The sequence below is a fragment of the Pollicipes pollicipes genome, unplaced genomic scaffold (genome assembly GCF_011947565.3).
Source record: "Pollicipes pollicipes isolate AB1234 unplaced genomic scaffold, Ppol_2.1 Scaffold_1600;HRSCAF=1878_pilon_pilon_pilon, whole genome shotgun sequence".
In the NCBI taxonomy this organism is placed as follows: Eukaryota; Metazoa; Arthropoda; class Thecostraca; order Pollicipedomorpha; family Pollicipedidae; genus Pollicipes; species Pollicipes pollicipes.
In genome coordinates this window covers 16,071,190-16,088,584 of record NW_023595962.1, presented here as the reverse complement: position 1 = coordinate 16,088,584, position 17,395 = coordinate 16,071,190, and the positions used below count along the sequence as shown (strand labels likewise).

The 17,395-nt window shown below is 49.7% G+C and overlaps 1 protein-coding gene across 1 annotated transcript; it reads right to left on the bottom strand.

The window, feature by feature from the left end:
* Positions 1-9,924: 9,924 nt before the first annotated feature.
* On the bottom strand, positions 9,925-16,836 carry LOC119089640 (C-factor). The gene is made up of 5 exons (XM_037212432.1): positions 16,521-16,836; positions 15,357-15,408; positions 12,806-12,996; positions 11,843-11,998; positions 9,925-11,017 (listed from the first exon to the last, which is right to left on the bottom strand). The coding sequence occupies exons 1-5, from the start codon at positions 16,647-16,649 to the stop codon at positions 10,793-10,795; spliced, it is 753 nt and encodes a 250-aa protein (XP_037068327.1). The 5' UTR covers positions 16,650-16,836; the 3' UTR covers positions 9,925-10,792.
* Positions 16,837-17,395: the final 559 nt, after the last annotated feature.

Below are 17,395 nucleotides of genomic sequence, written 5' to 3'. Positions count from 1 at the left end.
TCATACTTAATCCACCAAGCACCAGTAGTGTGGAATGTGGCAGCCTTGAAGCTTGTGGGAGGTTGATCCCAGTTCGTAAAATAGGTGGTGCTAGTATCAAATGCGGCTTTCTCGGCCTATCAAAGAAAAACTGCTCCCGCCTCACGAATATCAACATTGGTGCGGTGCGGCAGACCTGAAAGTTTGTCATTGATCCATGTGCCAAGGAAAAACTTTGTCTCAGCTGATTCCAAGAGATTTCCTCCCTCGATGACACACCTTAATCTTCGTCTCTTAGCATGTGAAAACAAGTTCAATTGATGCGAGGTATTTTTGAACTATGTGATGCTTTTCTCTATTCTTGTTTATGAAGTCTGTGTGTACCTTATTGTTGTGTCTCATTCCTTACCGAATAACTGTGATGTCACTTAATGCAACCCTTACTCTGAAATTCGTGGCAATCTTAATTTCGCCGTGCTTGATGTGACGAATGCGACCTACGGGCCGTTAAGCGGCTCGTTCACACATCAAGCTAACAAAAAATAGTTGGCAGCGTTTGTGCTATTTGACAAATAAGTACTTTGGAGTTGAAGAATTGTCCGAATTCTGGAAAATAGTGCTTGGTCGTTCTGAATAGTGCGAGAATGAAGCAGATCACGATTTGATATCAAAAGTTTTTTTTGCAGGGTCGCATAACACATCCTTTGCTCCCATACCACTGCATAACAGCTCACGCTCTCCTGCCATGTCAGCTCACACAGCCATGGCGCCAACATCTACGTGTACTCGCGTCAGACCCTGCATGTCCCTGCCTGTTCATCTCTAGCTTGCTCCGCTTCCAAAAGCCAACAGTTATGTGACAGTCAACAGTAACAGTCAACAGTTATGATCTAAAACATCCGGCAGATCCGAGCAACGACCAGACCTCCGCCCGTCACTATCCCCGGGCGTCCAACCTCTGTCTTCACCCCCCCCCCCCCTCCCCCACGCAGAGGTCAGCTCCGATAGCGGTCCTTAGAAGGCGCGCCCCCCTCACCGGTCCTCTGCCCCACCCGTGACGGTCGCCGTACCCCACGCAGAGCTGCAGCACAGATACCCGTCTTAGATCGGCGGCCGATTTATGGCTTTATTGGCGGCCGATGACGGCGCACTGGCTCGCGCACTCGCCGACCTATCAGCGTTCGTGGTATGCGCGGGCTGAGGCTGTCGGCGCAGCTCGAGCACGCGTCGCCCTCGTGGTCCTGGGCAGGGTCGTCTTGTGACTGCCACCGCCGCTGATCCGGCTGTGCGGCACGGCAAGCCAACGGGGCGGCAACGGCGCCGCCTGGATCGAGTCAGCATCAGTTCGGTTCTCTGTCATGCGCAGGTGAATGACGTAATGCGGTGTTCTCCATCCGCGGAAGCAGCACGTTTTGAAAAGCGAGTGCAAACTTCGCCTGCGGGACAGCTGCTTCCACTGCACATCTTAAACTTAAGAGGCTCCCTAAATGCACAAAAGGTGACGCCTGCGAGGCTCCAAGTATTACAACTCAAGGGGCTTGAATTTTAATGCATGTACTTTGCGTCTTTCCGCGCCCGCCAATACAGTCACAAACAGCAACCATAGGACTCCTCCAATTAGACTGAGGCATGCCCAATGTGCATTGCGTTTAGGCACGCTTGATCCGTGTTGTGTTGATAGCTGCGTGAAAAACGTCACTTCCGGCGGACGAAAGACGGACTGATTGACTGCATGGTCTGTGTCAGCCAAATGCCTTGAACGCCCGTGGAAAGAGCGAGCCAGAAGCAATTGACCATGCAAATGACTCGTCCCTAAAACTCAATAACTAAGAAACGTCGAACGACACGATACCGGACGTGATAACTGTCATGCGTCATGGAGGTGATTCCACACACTCATCGCATGAAGTCAGAAACTTTTGACAACTCTGCCAATAAATTTGATCCGGGAGGAGCCGGCTATCAAAAGTTTAGAGCTCTTATGCTGACAGCTGTCGACTTTGAACATGCCAGGAGGCACTGGTTAAGCGACCCTATCAAGCAAATATACACTATATCGTCAAATACTCGACACTTCAAAGCTGAGCTCACGGTCATGGAAGAAAAATATTTCAAAATTTTTGAATTTAATGGCCAAAACTTGTGAATCAAGGACATGCCTCATGCGTTGCAAAAGCCGCACATATCCGTCATTATGAGACCCGGCTTGAGAAGCACTTTAGGTAATGCGTGCTCAGAAACAGCTCTCTGCTCGTAATGATGAACAGCGATGCCCATTGACAAATTCATTTCCATCCTGACTAAGCCGAAAGGCTTAGTCTGGATGGAAAAGAAACTTAGCTGTCTTAGCTTAGCTGAGTTTCGGGCGCCATAGCAGGACCTGTGTGGGGTGCTAGGAGGTGAGAGCCTGAATCACCGGGATGTCCATGAGGTTCAGACAATGATCGTGGAGGTGATCTGAAACCTATTACTCGATATGGAATATCGTATCATTCCGTGTCAGCTGCTTGTGTCTGACGCAGCTCTGGCGAGAGCCGTGCGTCGGATGTTGGAGGTGGGAGATGGAGTTATGTGTCATTTGGTTATCACTCAGTGGCGTTGTCCGGACATATGTGGGACACTTGCAGGACTCCCAGTTCTTCACTCACGTTTTTAAATGCGATTTTTTCCTCAGCCATCTTCGCTCGTGACCACAACGCTAACTTCGAAACGCACAGCATTAACAACATAATCGTTGTTTGCTTGATGACCTTAATCGGTACCTGCGGGTATATTAGAGCTCGATTACACTCAGCATACGAAGTTATAATGCCGAAGAAACAGAACCTCAAGCCAGCTCTTGCTTAAATCAGGTCTTCGATTACATGAATGTCCTAATCGACTCGCCGTTGGCTGCTCTGATGTAGAGGCTTGGGAATCGCGTCACGGTGCCCAGCAGACGGAACTCGACTTCTTCAGACGCAGCGAGCGAGCGAACAAAGCAAGCGAGCGAACACAGGCGACACAAAAGCCGAGTCCATCTCGCTTACTCGCTCGTGTGGAAATCATACTTTACCACCGTCGCAAAAACGCATTGTATCGGACACCACGTCAGAGAAGCCGTTGGAGGATTCCCAATGCTTAGACTTCCCCAGAACTGACAACACTCACACAGCCGGCCGCAGACGTATGCGGTTGAATCCGCTTGCTTCGGGTATCGGTATCAGCATCAGTGTCAGTATCAGTATCAGTATCAGTATCAGGTTGATATGATCTAGCTGCATACTCGTCACCGCTTTCGTCGACTGCGTCTGTGTCTGTATTACGATGGAAGCTTTTTTATATTTGTGGGTGTGTTTGGTGTTTGCTTCGTATGCAACATTATACTATCTTAGCCCTACCAGCTGCTAGCATGGCCAAAAATAAAGCAAACACATCCAATGTGGAGATGACAGCGGCGTAGCAGGGGGGGGGGGGACACTATTGAGCGTCATACCTCATTCCTTGAGGATGATGTTGGCCCCCTGGGGCCGAAACTCCAATAATGTCTGGCATCTTAGAACAATCGTAAGGCTTTTTAAACCCCAGAAACAGGCCCTCCATGAATTAAAATAAGACCACGAGGATGAAATGGTCCCCATATGTGAAAAGCAGGACATCTACGGTGGCAATGAGGGAAAGACGACTTGGGTAAAAAGGCCACCTGTTCACTGGTTCCCAACCGCCGGGGCAATGGGGGCAACCGCCGAGCTTTAACCTGCGCATGCGCGCTGGGTACCTCATCGGGGCCTCCCTTTCCACCGGGCTCTCGGCCCACTCGTGATTGACGCATGCAGCCTGCCCCGGACGAGCGGTGTGTCGCCAGGATGCAGGATGGAGCGAGAAAGAGGATAAGAGGGACGGATGAATCACAGCCAGCATTTCAAACACTAACATTGAAATGAGCTTTGTGTAAATGGCATGAGCCCGGGACCACTGACCTTGAGCTTTGCAGACCTTTTTTGGCAAACATGTAGCAGGAAGCTAAATGAATGTGACAGGAAACGAAATGCACCAGTGCCATCAGTATGTCAAGGACAGCTGTTGATGAGTGCGAGAAAAATCGTGAGGCCCGGGTTCAGTCGTCTTGAGCTTCGTAGACCTCTGACGGTCAAAGTATGAAGGCTTATTGACACATTTTTTGGGGTAGATCGTATCATTTTCCACTGTTCAGCGTCGTTGCTTCCAAATTAAATTGAGAAATTTCGCCTCTGGTCACATAAAGATAGACTGCCCCCCAACACGCAGCATTTTATCCAACCTTCGCCTCAAGCAGCATTTGAAACCCTCAGAACAAAGGCAAGTGTTCTTTACTAACACGCCGGGATCAGCAAACTACAGACGCTTCTCTGACCGCAGCCAAACGCATTTAGCCGGTCGTGTTCATTATATTAACAGTCATTCCCACGAGCGGCTTAATTGTTTGATTTCGTACAATTTGTAGGATGTAAGGCCCCTGAATAAATGACAACAGTGCGACCACATTCGTGCACTTTCAATACTTCTGGACACACATGAAGCTGTTAAACGTCGAATAATTCTGAAATACCTTTGCTCATCGACGAAGTGTAATTTGTGTTAAAATGATAAAAACAAACAGCTGTACTCTGGCGAATCATTTTGTGCTGCCACCTAGTGGGCCTGTCTACCACAAAGGTTATAGATGGCGCTTCTGTCTGGAGGGCTGTGCCATTCTTTCGACTTTGCACCCATGTGGGTCACATCCCCAAAAATCTTTTACCTTTCGAGCAGTGCTAGTACTATAAAAAGATTCAAGATGTTGTTCTGTACTAACCGCATGTGCTAACATAAATATACATTACAGTCCTTCTCACTCTCCACTTTCAGTGTGCTACTGCATGTCTGAATTATATGGACTCATCGATATGCATTATTTAGCTATATCCTCCATTCGATCAAGAAAAATCAAAGTGAGTGCGACGAAGGAAACAATTTGCACAAAAATGTCAACAAAAATTGAGTGTGTACGAAGACGGCAATGTCTGCGAATAAAGAAAAGAAACTTTAACGGTTAGGGACTGAGCAGCTGGAACGGGAGCACGGCGGTGTCAGCCGGAATACTGGCTGGGAAGGTTAGCACCGTATAGGCATGCTCGAGACGCAACGAAAAAGCGCAGTCGAAATCTTCAATCCGTGAACCCGCAAGCTGATGAGCGGCGAGATATCACTGTTGAAAAAACGACTGAGCTTCGTTCCGACCCACAAACAGCCTCTGACTCAAGTGGTCGCGGAACTAGAAGAGTGGGAACGCCTCATGCGTCTGTGTTAGTATTGGTCAGCGTCGGCCACCGACTTAAATAACAATGCAGACCCAGATTGAAAATGTAAATCATCCAAGTGGAGTGCGCCAAAAGTTTAATATCAGAGAAGAGCGCCAAGAACAGGAGTGAGGGGAGGAGTAAGCCCTGTTAACTCTGATAAGGGACGACACCACTGTCATCCGACCAGCCGGAAGAAGATCCGGAGTGGTCGTTATTCACAAATACCGTTATGTGAGAAAAACTGGAAAAAGTGACACCTTCACCTACCAACCCGTCCAGGAAGACGTGACGAGCGACGTAAACAATTGGGTTAAAGGTGCCGTCGAAAGCTTGTACCAATAAGACAATATAGGGTAACACCAGCGCAGCTAGATAGTGCCGGATCAGCCGAGACCAGGGCAGCCGCAGGATGACCCAGGGGTCTACGAGAATACCATTCCTTCTGCAACTTGTCGTCAAGGGGAATAGACAGCATGCTGAACGGCTGACGGATGTGTGAGAACAGTCAGAAGATTTCGGAAAAAGTGTGTTTTTGGTTGGGCCATACCGTATGAGTTTTTGATTGTGGGTTTTGCGCATATGCTGGTCTGGCGCTCCCTCATGCAGGTGCATCGTCACGCGTCGTGACAGAGATGTGGCCATTCCAATGTAGATCGAGTTGCGGAGCCGACAGCCTCCGCGTGATAATTTAAATCGATGCACCATTTTGGTGCGCTTCAGTTGGTTTTGGGCTCATGCCGGACTGATTCTCATTGCAAGGCTGCTAGTTACCCTGCTCTTGTAATAGATGGTAGGCCTCATTCCTGCATCTTCGTCAGTCCCTGCGATATTTGTCCTGGCAATATTCTGCATACCTTGTTCGTCCACGTTCTATGACTGGGATATCTGATTTCGGCAAAAAAGTTGATGGGCCGGTTTCTTTACGTGTGCCTTCAGGTTTGATCAATACGAAGTGGATCAAGTTTCTCGGTCAGCTGCGCTGTTCGAATAGCCGTTATTAATGGGCAATTGCTTGCACCGTTCAAGTTCGTGGTGCGTGCTGGACTAACTACGGAGACTGTCGGTTTCGCATCTTTCCCTGTATTGGAATGACCACGACGTCGTTACCACGGTGACAATGCGCCAGCAGGAGAGAGCGCCGGACCAGCGTATGCACAAAACCCACAATCAGAAACTCCTACGCTCTGACCTAACTGAAGACACACTGACTCTAAAATTATGTTCAAACAAACGCCGTTCACAAGTTCTCAGAGCCATCCTCATTAGACAAAGAATGTTTGATTTGAACAAACAGCTTAGGTCATGCATCACTTTGGACCTGCCCAGTCACCCAGTGACAACAGGGTGATACAATGCCTTGAACCTGCCATGGTCTCAAAATCGCTGGAAGTGATGTGTGTGTGTGTGTGTGTGTGTGTGTGTGTGTGTGTGTGTGTGTGTGTGTGTGTGTGTGTGTGTGTGTGTGTGTGTGTGTGTGTGTGTGTCTTTAAACGTGGTTTGAAATTTGACCTTACATTCGGATGCGTAAATTTCTCGCGTTACTGACCAGCGCTTCGCGCCAGTCCTCGCCGTGAAGCGCCACATTGCACTTAGTGGCCACATCCGTCGATCGTGGCTCAGTTGCACACCCGCTCCGCTTGCCACGCTATGGGTGTGCGGGCCCAGGAGAGTTCGTTTAGCGTTCATCGCAGAGCGACCCCAGCACAGCGCGCCAGGTAGGGAAAAGTCTGTTTCCTGCACAGGTATGTTTTATCAATAGCCGTACTCAAATTGCAGTGGTTCTCAAATCTAGCCCGTTACTTTCCTGTTCCCAGCACAGTTAATCATATTGGGAACAGTCTGAACAGTGAATTGAGATCAATCGCACTTTTATACATGTCAGACTTCTGCGTGCAGTCATTTATACACATAAAGGAGCCCCCGCCCTCCGTAAAGGCCGCAGAGTCCCACCCTCTTTGGCCTGTCCTTATGAACCTACCCCAGAGTGGCCGCAGTGCGGAGTGCCTCGAGTGGCCGAGATCCGCGGCCTACATAGGGTATGCGCCGGACCGATGCAAGCTTTCCATTGCGCATGCGCACCACCAATCTATAGCACCTGGAATACCTGCTCGGAGTTTTTTATCGCTTGGCCGGCCTCGGGTCCCCGAGCCAGCGCGGCCGCCGTCAGCCCCTGCCATCTAGCGAGAGTTCTCTGAGCGAGAGCTATCAGCTGAACCTTGGTGCAGCTTCCAGCCGAAGCCCGCGCCAAACACAAAGGCCGTGCCCGTCTACCGTTCCAAGCGTCCGCACCATGTCGGCTACGGAACGGAACGCGGGCGCCGCACCGCCGCGGGCGAAAATGTTAACAGCTGTATGATCTGTAAACTGATAATTCACTTTTGAATATGTCTCATACCATGCGCCGCATTTCGCCATATATCTATACTCAAATTCCAATGGCTCTCAAATGGTGTGTCTGTGTGCGTAGGTATAAATGCTTATGCAGGTACATATGCGGCATCAATATACATATGCAAACATAGAATATATTTACACATGCGCACGTACCTCCTTTCTCCCTTTCAGCTGCTTGTTTAGGCGTATGGGTATATGCTACTGGTCTAAAAAAGCCCAATGCGTATGACCTATTCTGATGTCGTTCGAAAACCCAGCAGAGGTGTTTTGAACCACGCGTGGTTTCAGCTTCCTCGTTCCATTGTTTTATTTTTTTAAAAACGATGCCGCACTTTCGATCGTAATGATTGTTCCATGTGGCTTGGAAGTGACTTCTGGTCCGCCGATATTTTTCGCGTTAAACGGGTTTGTTCGGTGTTTAACATTCTTCTTGTTAAACCAAACCACGAATGCAGGTCATTGTGTTTGACCCCCGTTTGCCAACAATCGACATTTTACCTCAATCACCGAGCTAAGTTTTTTACGTTTTATATCATATTTTGCGGATTGGATCCAAATTGCACTCCGGCAGCGGCACGTGAGGATATCGAATCACATGTGCTCACCGATTTGCATGCATTAATGGCAACTCGCAAACGAAGGACGGGATGTCCCGGACCAACTGAACGTTTTTATTTACACCCATGGAGCCGAAGACGACTCGAAGTATAATGCATTTGCACTTGTGCGCACATCCCAAGAACGCCATGTTACATACCATTACACTCAGTGTTCTGGAGCATCAACAGAAGGTGGCGTTCTCCTATAAGAAAGCACCATCCTCCCAGTTTCCAGCCTCTGCATGGGCGAGGCGCCCAGCGGACTGACACTGGCCGCGACCACTACGCCAGTGGTGGACGACCGCATCTCGAAAAACCGAGCCTGCTTTGTGCCGGGGGACTTCTGGCCTACGTTGGTGTGCCTCCAAGTTATATTTAACATCTCCCTAGCAAGAAGAGCACAGCACAGAACCGCAGCATTTTAGCATCGGATCGTTTTTTCCGTTTGTCCGACCGGCACATACACCCCCGGGCAATAGTGCCCCGTCTGCCCGCGTGGCGCCGCCACCATCGCAGCGCCGATGCCACGTGTGACCTTCGCTGACCGCCTTGACCCGGCCTGCCATCGGCCGACGCTGACGACCGTTTCCGCATACGCAGCAGCGACACGCGCCGTAGCCGCTCGGCGGCCGGCGGCCGGACCGGACGGCCGCGGCCGGCGCCGGGGTGCGTTCTCTCGACTGGAATGTTCGCAGCACGGTTGCGCAGTCACCGTATTGCGCAAAGTGGGCATGGAATCTCTGGATGACAATCTACAAACGTCACGACCGGCACCTGTCTGGTCACTTGACTGGTACTTGTCACTTGACTGGCACACGTCACGACTGGCACCAGTCTGGTCACCTGACTGGCACTCGTCACTTGGCTCGCACTCGTTACTTGGTTGGCACACGTCACAACTGGCACCAGTCTGGTCACCTGACTGGCACTCGTCACTCGACTGGCACTTGTCACTTGACTGGCACACGTCACAACTTGTACAAGTCTCTTGTACAACTTGTACGCACTTGTACAAGTCTCCACCCTGCCCCCGTGCACGCGGCGGCGCTGGATCGGCCGTTTCTCGCGGCGTGGGCAGTCGTATTCCGTTACGCACATCGATGCGGATCACCGCACCCGCATTCGAACCATTCCTTCGAGTCGCCGCCAGCCGCACGTCGCCTCGTCCCACGCTGCGACCGGGGGAGGGCATGACGCAGCACGCGCGCCTGGCACCTGCCCGCGGGGCCTGGACGACTGCGGATAATAGGCCCCATTCAAGACGCCAGCGCTTGCTCCGTCAGCATGACACCACAAATTGTACCATGCGTGATGGTGCGGCGCGTACTCACAAGGACACGGTGCGTCGGACACCGGCCGCGGCTGGCGGACTGGGCTCTGAACCCCGCCGACTGCCGGCGCGTCCTCACGAGGACACGGTGCGTCGGACACCGGCCGCGGCTGGCGGACTGGGCTCTGGACACCGCCGACTGCCGGCGACGCACCGGGTCAGGTCAGGTACCCACCATGGATGATGTGGGATAGGCGACATCCGACGTAAAAAGGTGGCGAAGCAGGCCCATAATGCATTCTGAACGCCTAGAAAACTATATAACAAGTTTCACGTTTAAAAAAAAAACGTTTACAACTTTTCCTGGGACAATACCAAAAGCCCACTAGACAGGTTTTATTTGTCAAAATAGCGTTCCGAGCCACTTCCACGGAATAAAATAAATCGACTTATTGCGATCGCGGAAGTAACATCCGCAGCACTGATGAAGCGAGGTGCTTGCCCTAAGAAAAAGCATGCTTTCTTGCTGCTTAAGGCACAAATTTCCCACAATATAGACTAGGTCTTCCTCAGCCGTCACACCAAGGAAGGCTGGTTGTAGATCCAGCGGGACTCAGCCGAACATCCCCTGGCAATGACGACTCCCTGGTCTCACGGGCTGGGAGAAGGCCCGAGGCTGACGCACGAGCGGGCTCCAGCAGGGGTTTAGCGCACCCCAAGGTGGCAGTCCGGAGACACACGCGGCGCTCTTGAGGCCGCGTGCCACGGATAGCGGCCGAGGTACTGGGTGAGCTCGAGACTGTTTATGAGTTCCAAACGAGTGTTCATACGCCCTTGGTCCCGACATAACTGTGACGTGTCGCTTTGGCGGGACTGACGAAACCACCAAAGGTTCCTTTCTCATGATCACTACCTCCGCGACACATAACGCCATGTCAAAATCGACAAGCCTCAATCAGCCAGGGCGCGAGAGAAAGCTATCAGCCACAAATCAGAAAACACTACGCGTGACTGAAGTCAAATGAGTACGCATAAATCACGGACAGCCAACACCTGAGCGTCCTCTAGCGTCCCCTGAAGCGCCCAGCAGATTAGCTCAGCACTACAAAGCCTGCGGCGAGTCTGCCACTGCGACGCCGGTCCGTTGGCAGCACCGCGAGCGCGGTTTGGGCGTAACCATAACAACCCTGAGTCCGTCCGCGGCGACAGCGTCCTCCGCGCTCGCCGGCCAGCTGCATCAACCCGCGCGTCTACCACAGGATCGGCTCCCCGAAGTGGTCGACGTAGGTGGACGTGTGCTGATTGGTCATCTTGGCCATGGCGGTGAGGATGCGGGAGGCGCTCTCCTCGGGCGCAATCTTGCCGTTGGCGCCGCCCATGCGTGTGCGCACCCAGCCCGGGTCCATGCTGACCACCAGGATGTGGTCCGGGCGAAGGTCGATGCCAAGTGAACGGGTCACCGAGTTCAGGCCCACCTGCCGGAGGGGCGCAGCAGAGGTCAGAAGAGGTCAGACTACAGCTGCCGGAGCGGCGCAACAAAGGGTCAGACTACATCTGCCCAGGAATGTGCAGCAGAGGTCAGACCACAGCTGCCCAGGGCTGTGCAGCAGAGGTCAGACTAGGGCTGCTGGAGTGGTGCAGCAGAGGTCAGACTACAGCTGCCAGGGCGGTGCAGCAGTCAGATTACAGCTATCAAAGCGGCGCAGCAGAGGTCAGACTATAGCTGTCCGGGCGGCGCAACAGAAGTCAGACTAAAGCTGTCCTTGGCAGTGCAGCAGAGGTCAAACTACAGTTGGGCATACGGCCTGATTTCAGAACTGAACTAATCGGACAGCTCTATCTAAACAAGATCCACTCTCTGCGATGCCACGTCTGCACCCCACGTTTGCCCGTTCTGGAATACACTGAGGGCTGGGGGAGGGGTACAGCTGGGGCCGCCCCAAAAGCATATCTCATCTATCTGAGATACAGCGATGGGCCACAGCGCAGTGATCGAGCCGTGAACAGGAGACAGATACGAAGCACACGCTAGGTGACGATTAACCTGCGTGTTGGTATTCAAATCTGACTGAGGCTACGGTGAAGGTACAGACAGCAGTTCCCAGAAGACAAAAACAAAAAATTACGGAGAGCCACAAACAGCCTGCCGCCAGAAACCATAGCCATAACCACCGCAAAGAAACATTAGTTCCAAATCGGCCAAATGGAACGTGGCTTTGCGAGACGCCGCGTCCAGAGCTAGCCAGCGCGGGTGCCGAGGCTCCCTCAGAAACAGGTCCGCGCTGTGCCTGTCCACACACCTTGCTGGTGCGGTAGGCGTACCGCTGGCCGGACTTGTTGTCGTCGATCGAGCCCATGCGGGAGTTGATGTTGAGCACGGCCGCCCGCCGGTCCGACATGACGTCTCCGGCGAAGGCGGGGTCGGCCGCGGCCGCTCGCAGCAGTGGCAGGAACGCCTGTCGGCCGTCCAGGGGCGTCACCACGGGATCTGTGACGTCACGCCACGGGACAGACTCACGAGCGTCACGAGCCATTCTTTGTGCCCTTGCGACGAGCACACGGACGGGCGATGCTATCCGTTGTGCCCTTAGGCCGCGGGACGTCAAAGTGTGACACAAAAAGCAGCGTAAGCTTACGGACCGGGTGTCGTGATGTCACTTGTGACGTCATCACGTGGGCCGGTCCCAGGAACGTCCCACCACAGATTGACCCTGACAGAACATCGGAGCGCCCGTGGCACACATCACGAACCGCATTCCGGACGTTTCCACGGCTCTGCCAATGGACGCCATGTACTCAGACGACTCTTTGCTATCACACTCAGGACTCTTCTGGCGTTTTCTCCAGCTCCTCACCCCATGGCCCATTTTGCACACAAAACAGCCCAAAACACCAGCAGTTAACTTCGTTCCCCTGACCGAACACCGAAAGCGTGCCACAATTTCCCTATGCCAAGCCTATGCCGGAACTTATGTGTGGCCTATGCCGAAGCCCAGGTGATGGCAGTGTACTAGCTGCAAGAATCGGATAAATAAAAACAATGATAAAAGGCCATTCCAAAAGTGTGGTTAAGGCCAATATAGACATAATATTGTGAAAATTGGAATGTGACATAAATTTTCACCCAAACTGGCCCCCATTTCCGATCTGCTCTCCTCTTCACAGTTCAGCACCAGAGAAGCAAACCAAAGATAATAAAACCTCATACACAGTACAACAGCCGACAACAAGCGCCACATAGATCATGCAAGCCTTGACACCACCTTGGTGAGCATGAGTGGGGCAACACAGTTGGTCCTGAAGAGCTGGACCATGTCCTCCGAGGTGACGACGGACAGCTCGCGGCCACGACTAGCTGAGCCTGCATTGTTGATGAGCAGGTTCAGGCCCCCGTCCTTGACGACATTCGACACCTCCTGCACCAGCCGAGGATAGCTGGCCTCCTCGCAGACATCTGAGGTCACAGGGGAATTTCATCAGGGATATAATGAAAAGCACTCATGAATGCCTCACATCCTGCTGGCAGCAGATAGGGGCCACTTCACAGCCTTACATTTTGGTGTAAACACAGATCCTCAGCCCACACCTGGATCTCATGGTCCACTTTAGGTGCCCAGCCTATGATGTGAAATCTTCATCAGTAATCTGATGTCACCAAACCCATCATTTCTTCACGTAAAATGCGTGGGGCTTTCAAAGGACCTGACAAAATATAGGATGAAGCCTCCTGCTGCCTATGCTGTTGTATAGTTGATGCCATCGCATAGCTGATGCAGTGGCTGATAGTTAATGCCCATGGATATAATGCCCATGGATATGACCCCCAGTGTCTGAAGCTTGGGTGTTTCTTGGCGTTTTTAGCCCCAATACAGTTTGTTCTCCACAAATATACACTGGAAAGAATGTAAAAAATTATTCTCTGTGAGCGACGTCAGATGGAGGCAAGCTACACTAATATATACATAACTAAACATAAGGTGAATCAATCATATATCGATGAATAAGTTATTTTTTATTCTTTTTAAATCGTACTTTTATCAAAGTTTTATCGGAAACTATTAAAAATGGATATTGTATGGAGCGTATAACGGTGACGTTTAACATCATCCCGAACGCTCGCTCGGGCACGTGGAAAACCAAGGCTCCGCAAGTCTCCGGCTCTTGGGGAGGATTTAGCATTGGAGAGAAGGCATATCCTCCACCAAGAAATCCGAGCTGAATACGTGATGAACATGCATAAAAGGGCCATCAAACAAAAGTATGAATTTTTTTAAAATCGATCTACATAGGGTCCTCACAGAACCATGACATGAGTATAAACCTAAGGCATGGTTTCTTGTTCTCCATTCGGCAGAACTTCTGCTGGAGTATTTATATGATTATTCACGTTTTTTTGAGATCTACCTTTTGTTTCAGCCGGGTTTTGCCAACCAATATTTTTTTCACAAAATCAGTACGGTCCTAAAAAGCAAAGCCGATAAATAACCTACAGCGGCTCTGTCATTGAAGACTGCTATTGCGTGCGCGCCATTTATGTAGCCTATCGACCTTGTTTTGGGGGAGCCGCGCGAGGGGCGGTGGTAGTGCGGCTGGTTCGTGATGCAGACAAAACCAATATATAAATTTAGTTCAGTGTCATACACTGAAAAAAGTATTGTATCTGAATCAATGCCCATGAGTAGATGTAGTGATGCTAACCTTATGCAACTGGATTGCTCTGTGAGGATGAGACAATTCCTACCCCCTACTGCAATGGCATCCGAGCCCCGATCACACAGCGGCCTGACGTCTCAGGTGGTGTATTTTTGTACACAATTTGGTGGAGCAGATGAGCAGAGATATCTTTGATCCCCCTGAAATGGGGCAAATCATGTTCTTCCTGACTTTGACTAACTTTTTTCTCAAAGTTGGGGAGGTGTTGGCATCCTATCCAACTAAATAGGGAACTACACACTTGTTCCTAATAAGTACATCTAGGTCAGCAAAAGCCTAGGCAGGTATCACATCACCCCCCAAAATCTTTCCTCTGGGTGAGAAAGATTGTACCTGGGCTAGAACGTAGCTGCATTGACTGCAATGCCCCAGATGCTCCTATTCATGTTGTAGTGTGCATGACATTTCAATCATAAACTTAACATTATTTGGTCCATTGAAAAGTGCAACAGGTGCACAACATTTTAAGCATCTGCTTCTATCAGCCTTTATTGGGACTGACACCTTTACAGTATAATTATGAATATCAACAACTTCCTATCAGCTCCATAGCTTACAAAATTTGGTAAGTGCAAGCATAGACTATGGAAGGAAGCATTTGCTTAGGGAGCTAGAAAGTTTAAGAATTGCAAGCAGCCAATTTATGATGGTCTTTGGCAATTACTGAGAGCAGCTTGAGCATGGTGCTTAATGTCATCTGCTGCCAAAGAATGTCTTTTAGTGCCAGCTGTAAATGTATTGCAAATTCACTAGGGTTATTTTGATCTCACTACAAGCCATGATTTTAATATTTTTGTTCTCTCCCCCAAGAGCCAAAACCAAATTTCAGATACTGATGACCTCAGCAACAAAAATTTGCAGTATTGGATGCCCACAGGACCCAATGCATGCTGCATTCATATCATAACAAAAGCCTTAAAAAATAAAAAAAGCAATTCTGGTATTCATGACCAGGTTGAAAAATGACTGCAGAGAAAGTTTTCTGTAAATAATTATTAAAAACTTTACACAAAATATTTCCTGATTAACATTTTCTCTAAAAAAAACATTGAACAGAGCAGATATACACTTTTACCTCTTGAAATTATGCCTGGTACTCACCTAATTGAAGAATGTGAAGATTGGAATGACTCTTTTGAATGTCCTGCAAATCCTGCAAAATACATGCTCTTAGACAACTCAGCAACCAGCCCCAAATAAAGGTGTGCAGATCATGCTCACTTGGTATCATGTTGGCAATTGGAAAGCTTACACTGAAAAAGTATGCTGGTTCACAAGGTATCCTTTCCCCTTTTAACCTTTTTGTACATTCTACTTGAGGAGTGTATGCATAAATTCAAGACAAGACAATTCACACTGTTGAGTACTTTTGAAATTGCACAAGCTTTAAATACCTGGCTGATATCAGGACTTGTTCAGTGTTTATTTATACTACATTCTACAAAACAGGGCATCAGCATAATAATTTGATGGTTTGCAGCCATAACTGCACAAATTTGGACTCTAGCAAAAATATCAAGGGTGTCACCATACAGTGTACAAAAATGTCTGTAGTCATAGAAAAAGGAGGTTAAATGGTTGAACAGCCTGATGGCAGGCATGTACTTAGTGTGCAGCTCTTGCAGTGTTTAACTGATTTCACACTAGCCACATTTTTACCTACCATTTGCTAGCTGATAAGTAACAAATGTGGCAGGTCAGGTGATAAGGGCAGAGATATTGAATGTCTATATGGGTAGCATGCTGCTTGCCAGACTCTGGGTGTTAACTCTGACCTCACTTAACTTCCCAACAGTTCCTAATCCCAGTTCCCAGGGTTAGAGGCTCAATGAACCATACAGATTCAGATAAAGTCAAGATAGAACCAGTTGCACCAATTTACAAGTTTGTTGGCCACCCAGTCTTAGGCATAAATCATGTCTGGAATCTTCAGTTAGTTGACTTGACTACAGATGGGCAAATTGTGGATATTAATATTCTGATGCATGGACAATACTTAACAAAATGAGTTGGGAGAGCTTAGTTGGGCAAAATGACTAAACCTAGGCCCACCATGGTTCCATGCACAATTCAGTTGCCCAAAACTAGAAAAGCTTATGCACACAGGTGCCTCTGTGCATTCCTTTCACATTAGGCATTGGAAATGATACAAGTGGACTGAAGGAGCTCTTCACTAGTGGGAGAATCAGCACTTGAAACAGATCAAGCATTGTTTACAAATTAAAACAAACAAAAACAAACTCATCCTCACCTATCAATACATACCTTGCAATCTGAGGTATTCCTGCAAGTAGCAAACACAGTATCTGCAGGTTTGGGCCCCGATACAAGGAGACGGGTTAGCTCAAGCCCGATGCCACGATTCGCACCGGTTACCAGCACAGAAAACGGCATATTTCCCGGGGAGTTTCCTGCTGATGACGCACCAAATGTCAATTCAAAACGAAATCAAATCGATCCGCCGCTAGCAAGCGCGTGTGGTACACTCGTGACACCACTGGTGGCTACACCAATCAGCCGCCTTGAATCAGCCCCGGCGCCTGTTATATAAGTCCACAGGCCGCGCCGTCACGCAAACACAGTAATAAGTGGACACGCAATTAATTGAGACGCCTTGGACACACCAGTGACGTACGGAAACGCACCGGGCCGGCATCATGTACGACGTCCCACACTGAATCTTCCCATAATTTGAGACTGTTTGGTTACCGGACCGGGAGCCTGACGAGACCGGGACCTACAGACCTAGTGGCCTTTTACAATTCCCGATCACCATAAGGTAAGGTAAGATAAGGTAAGGTGAAGAGGACGGCCTGTCGACATATCAGCTACATGGAACAGGACCAGAAAGAGTTAGGGAGTCGCTAAATAACTAACGTTAACCGATGTCATGGGTTCAAGGTTTTCATATAGAGAAAACGAGCTTCATTTTGCCGGAAGATGCTGGCTAAACAACGGTGTACTACTGAATAACAATTACGTTATTGAGTCGGTGCCTGATGTTTCAGGATGTGCTCACCACCAAAAGCCCTACCTGATCCTGATTCTTGAACTATTAGCACTGCTCGAAACGTCGAGTACCATAATATACCGTTATTTAGCGCTACAACGTCGCTTAACCGGCATCTCCTGGTATATGA

Coding starts and splice junctions, on each gene's coding strand:
- LOC119089640 (XM_037212432.1), bottom strand. CDS start 16,649: ATGCCGTTTTCTGTGCTGGTAACCGGTGCGAATCGTGGCATCGGGCTT. Junction 12,997..15,356: donor TCTTCACATTCTTCAATTAG/GTGAGTACCAGG, acceptor CTGTGACCTCAG/ATGTCTGCGAGGAGGCCAGC. Junction 11,018..11,842: donor ACGCCTACCGCACCAGCAAG/GTGTGTGGACAG, acceptor CCCCTCCGGCAG/GTGGGCCTGAACTCGGTGAC.